This window comes from Lycium barbarum, chromosome 10, assembly GCF_019175385.1.
Source record: "Lycium barbarum isolate Lr01 chromosome 10, ASM1917538v2, whole genome shotgun sequence".
Lineage (NCBI taxonomy): Eukaryota > Viridiplantae > Streptophyta > Magnoliopsida > Solanales > Solanaceae > Lycium > Lycium barbarum.
The window spans coordinates 95,346,911-95,350,910 of record NC_083346.1 but is presented as its reverse complement, the minus strand read 5'-3'; the positions used below and the strand labels follow the sequence as shown (position 1 = coordinate 95,350,910).

The window sequence follows — 4,000 nt, the reverse complement described above, 5'->3', positions numbered from 1 at the left end:
TAGTTTGTCGGTTTACTTAACGGAACATCCATCGATTTTATCCACTCAAAAAAGCCTTTTTTAGTAGTACGTCCAAGTTGCTTGATATTGAGAGGTAGTTTATTTATTTTTCGTTATTTTAGAAGTTAAATAAAGCATTTGTTTTCACTGAACAAGGCCAAATGATACTATAATGTTTCATCTTCAATATAAACTGAATTCACCTTAATAGTACCATTGATTTGTTTTTGAGCTTAAGAAAGGGCCAATGAGAACACTTAGGAACAAGCAAAGATTTTCATCTCCTCCTAGTGGACCTATACACAACATATTATTGCATTGCAGCAAGTGTAAATTACAAAAGGAAATGTGGCAAAAGGCTTTTAACACCCTTTATAATTCAAAACTCAATAATGCCAGAACCAAGATTGATCGAAACCCAAATTGGAAGAATTTAGTGGTAAGTGATCTTCTTCAAGTTTTGGGAAGCGTAGTGTGGGAAGAAGGCTCTTGCTAATTAGGTTGTCATCTTCTTGAGAAAAATCAGACAATGCTTCTGTCTCAAATACATTTGAAGAATCAGTAGTAGGCTCAAAAAAAGAGGTGTAATTCCCACGTGGGCTGTCTGAATCAAGAATATCACTTTTTGCTGAACTTGCATCTTCTTGCTTGCACACCACCATAGCTAAAATTTTAGTAAACCCAATAGGATTGTCAGCTTCTACATCAAGTGGACTAATGGGATTGTTTTGTTCTGAATTTTCCTCATCATTTACTTTGTTGAGCAACTTCTCTTTACGTAAATGGACCTATGAACGAAAAAGGAGAACAAATAGTTAGATCAGATTTTGTACACTTCTAATATTGTCAAAAGATGGACATGAGACCTAATTCAATCTTTAAAGCTAGTTCAACATGTGAGAATTATCCAAGACCATAATGAAGACAGTTTTGCCTCCCACCCACCGATATGGGACTTACACTTCCTCCACGTTAGGACTGAATATCTGAAGTTTGAACAATATATGATGGGGGCCTAACATCTTGTGAAGCAAGCCGTTGTGGTGGTGGGAAGGGGGGGGGGGGGGGGGGGGGAGATCTGGCTAGGATACTATGTTAAAAAAAAGAATTGGCCTAACTTAACCTCAAAAGTTAGCTTAAGTCATGAAAATTGTTCAAAACCATGTAAGGAGACAAATTTGCCTCCCACCAATCGATATGGGACTTAACAAATACTGTCATTTTAACTCCAGTTCTCCACATTACCAGTGACTTTTCTTGCTGAAATAAACATTGAAATATGATATACTCGAATAATGTTAAGTATTTCTTGACTACATAATGATAGGCATCAAAGAGGCTTGAAGTACCTCATTTCTCAAAGTCTCATTCTCTTTAAAGAGACAATCATAATCATCCTTGAGTTTATCAAAGCTAGCTTTGAGCACATCATAATCCTTCTCAAGTTGTTTAGTCTTGTACCGGGCACGTCGATTTTGAAACCAAATAGCAACTTGCCTTGGCTGCAATCCAATTTCATTAGCCAATTGTACTTTCCTCTCTGGTTCAAGCTTGTTTTCTACCTCAAAACTTTTCTCAAGAAACTGAACTTGTTTCGGCGAAAGTCGCCTGATCTTCTTTTCAGTTTGGTGAAAACACACCTCATAATCATCCTCGTTGGTGATATTTTCTTTATTGTCAAGTTGAGGAAAAAATGACCTCTTTTTACCCCTTTCTCCTCGGGTTTCGTCGAAATTAACCATGGATGCAGAGCCTGAAACAGAGCAATGAAGGAACTTAAATCTCACAAATACATGATGAGAACCATATTATATTATTGTGTACATTTCCACTTCTTGACAGCTAAATCAGACCTTTTTTTTCTGGTTCAGATAATCAAGGATAAAACAAAAGTGACAAAATTCGTCCAGAAACTGTGCAAAACAAGGTTCAAACTTACTGCTCAAAGTTTGATCTTTTTCTTGATAAAAGCAGAGATTAGGGAAATTCTATCACTACTACATCAATAATTTTTGTGAACTTAGGCTACAATCTAATAATCATCAAAAGGTCGACTCACCACTCAATCAAAAGTTAAAGTCTAAGAACTATAAGCTTACAAGATATTCAAGAGGCAGAGCCAGTATCGTAGTTATGAGTAACTTGGCTCAACTTCTTTATTGTGTTAAAACAATCATTTAATATGTAAAAATAATTTATTTAGAACCTAATAAGTAAAAAAAGTATAATCCGAACCCACAACCTAAAAATCCAGAATCCGCCTAGCAGGGAGGTGAAGATTATTACCATGGAAAATGGGGGAATTGTTGGACACCCAAAGAGAATCAAGAACCTTAGAAGGAGGGGAAAGACTTTCATTTGGAAGTAGAAATCCATTGTTTGTAGTCATATTAGAACTTTCATAAACTCTTGCAACCTCCATGTTTCCTCTAATTTTTTTAAGGAGTTAAGAGGAGAATCAAGTAGTGGAAAATTGGGCTATTGAATTAAGTTGAAAGTTTGTCAATTGTAACTAAGAAGGTTGTGATCAAGTACTATAAATGAGGATCACAGTCAATATTCCGAATTGGAAGAGGAAGCAAAGAAGTGAGATGAAAACTCAACATGGAGTGAAGAAAAACAAAACTGTAGTTGATAAAGAGAGGAAGAAAATGAAATGGAAAAGGAGATTCTTCAAGGCAAAGAAGAGGTAGAAGGGGATTATAACAAGCTCAGATAAGAGGAGCTTTCTGTGAATTTCCTATTAAGCCCCAGCTGTTAGAAAATTTACTCAATTTGCTATTTTGGTAAAAATTTACTCATATGGTAAAAATTTACTCATAATGAAGTGTTTACACCAAACCAATACGTGCATGACATGTGTCTGAGTATACATAACTATCAGTTAATCGTGATTAATTGATGTATATTTTCACTTCGCTAAATTACTTAACCACGATAACTTGAATTGATTTGGTGTAAAGTGTAAATACTAGGGACGTACAGAGAAAATCGATAAAACGCACCAAATCGATAATTCGAATCAAACCGAGAAAAAGACCTGATTAGTGATTTGGTTTGGTATTGAGAAAAACCCCCGATTATAATTGGTTTGGTTTGATTTTAACTAAAAAAAGTCAAACCGAACCAAAACAACCCGAAAATGCTTATATGAATTAGTAAAAGTATTTCATACATAAAAGTATTTATTCGTAATGCGATTTATAAATTTTTCTTAAATGTTTTCGAAGTTTTTGTCTTTTTAACATATTCTTTCAAGCTTGGACTTAAAATTTTGAATGGTCCAATAAGTTTTACAGCTCATATATAGATGTTAACAACTCAAATAAAGTTCAAACCAAAACCAAATTAATACTAATGCTAACAAACGAAATTCAATTCTATCACTAGGAATGACAAGAACGTTGGATAGCTATTCTTTAGTTTTGCATTGGTGTAGGCACTCAAAATAAATATTAACTTTATTTTATTTTTGTTATGTAATTAATACTAATTAGTTGTAGTTACTTTAGCATGACTTAGAATTTTGAGATTATGACCATGTTCATTATGGCTTATTAATTAGCAATATTTATTTTATGCTATTTCAATATCTCTTATGTTGAATATTTTATTACAATGTCATCGCTCATCTCACATTTTGTGTTATTTTCTTAAGAAACACCTTAATTATATAGTTGTATCATATTATGACTAAAATATTTGAAGTAAAAGTTATATGTTTTATATGAAGGCTTTTCCGAACAAAAACCCAAAAAAACCCGAGGTTGAAAAATTCGACTTTTATTGGTTTGGTTTGATTTATAGATTTTAAAATCCGACACAATTGGATTGATTTGGTATTTGAAAAATTAGAACCAACTTAGGTGAAAAGTGCACCCGGAGTTAGCTTGCATCACTGAATGCTCGAGGGGTCTGGAGGGTTCATACAACAGGTTTCCACTCCTACCAACCCGAGTGACATATGTCGACCTCGATCAGGGCGTCACAGCACATACTA

The 4,000-nt window shown here is 34.1% G+C and overlaps 1 protein-coding gene across 1 annotated transcript; it reads right to left on the bottom strand.

Moving 5' to 3' along the window:
* Positions 1-257: 257 nt before the first annotated feature.
* LOC132614848 (homeobox-leucine zipper protein ATHB-54-like) lies at positions 258-2,685 on the bottom strand. Its single transcript, XM_060329399.1, has 3 exons — positions 2,287-2,685; positions 1,350-1,753; positions 258-788 (listed from the first exon to the last, which is right to left on the bottom strand). Exons 1-3 carry the CDS (start codon positions 2,420-2,422, stop codon positions 387-389), a joined length of 942 nt encoding a protein of 313 aa, XP_060185382.1. The 5' UTR covers positions 2,423-2,685; the 3' UTR covers positions 258-386.
* Positions 2,686-4,000: the final 1,315 nt, after the last annotated feature.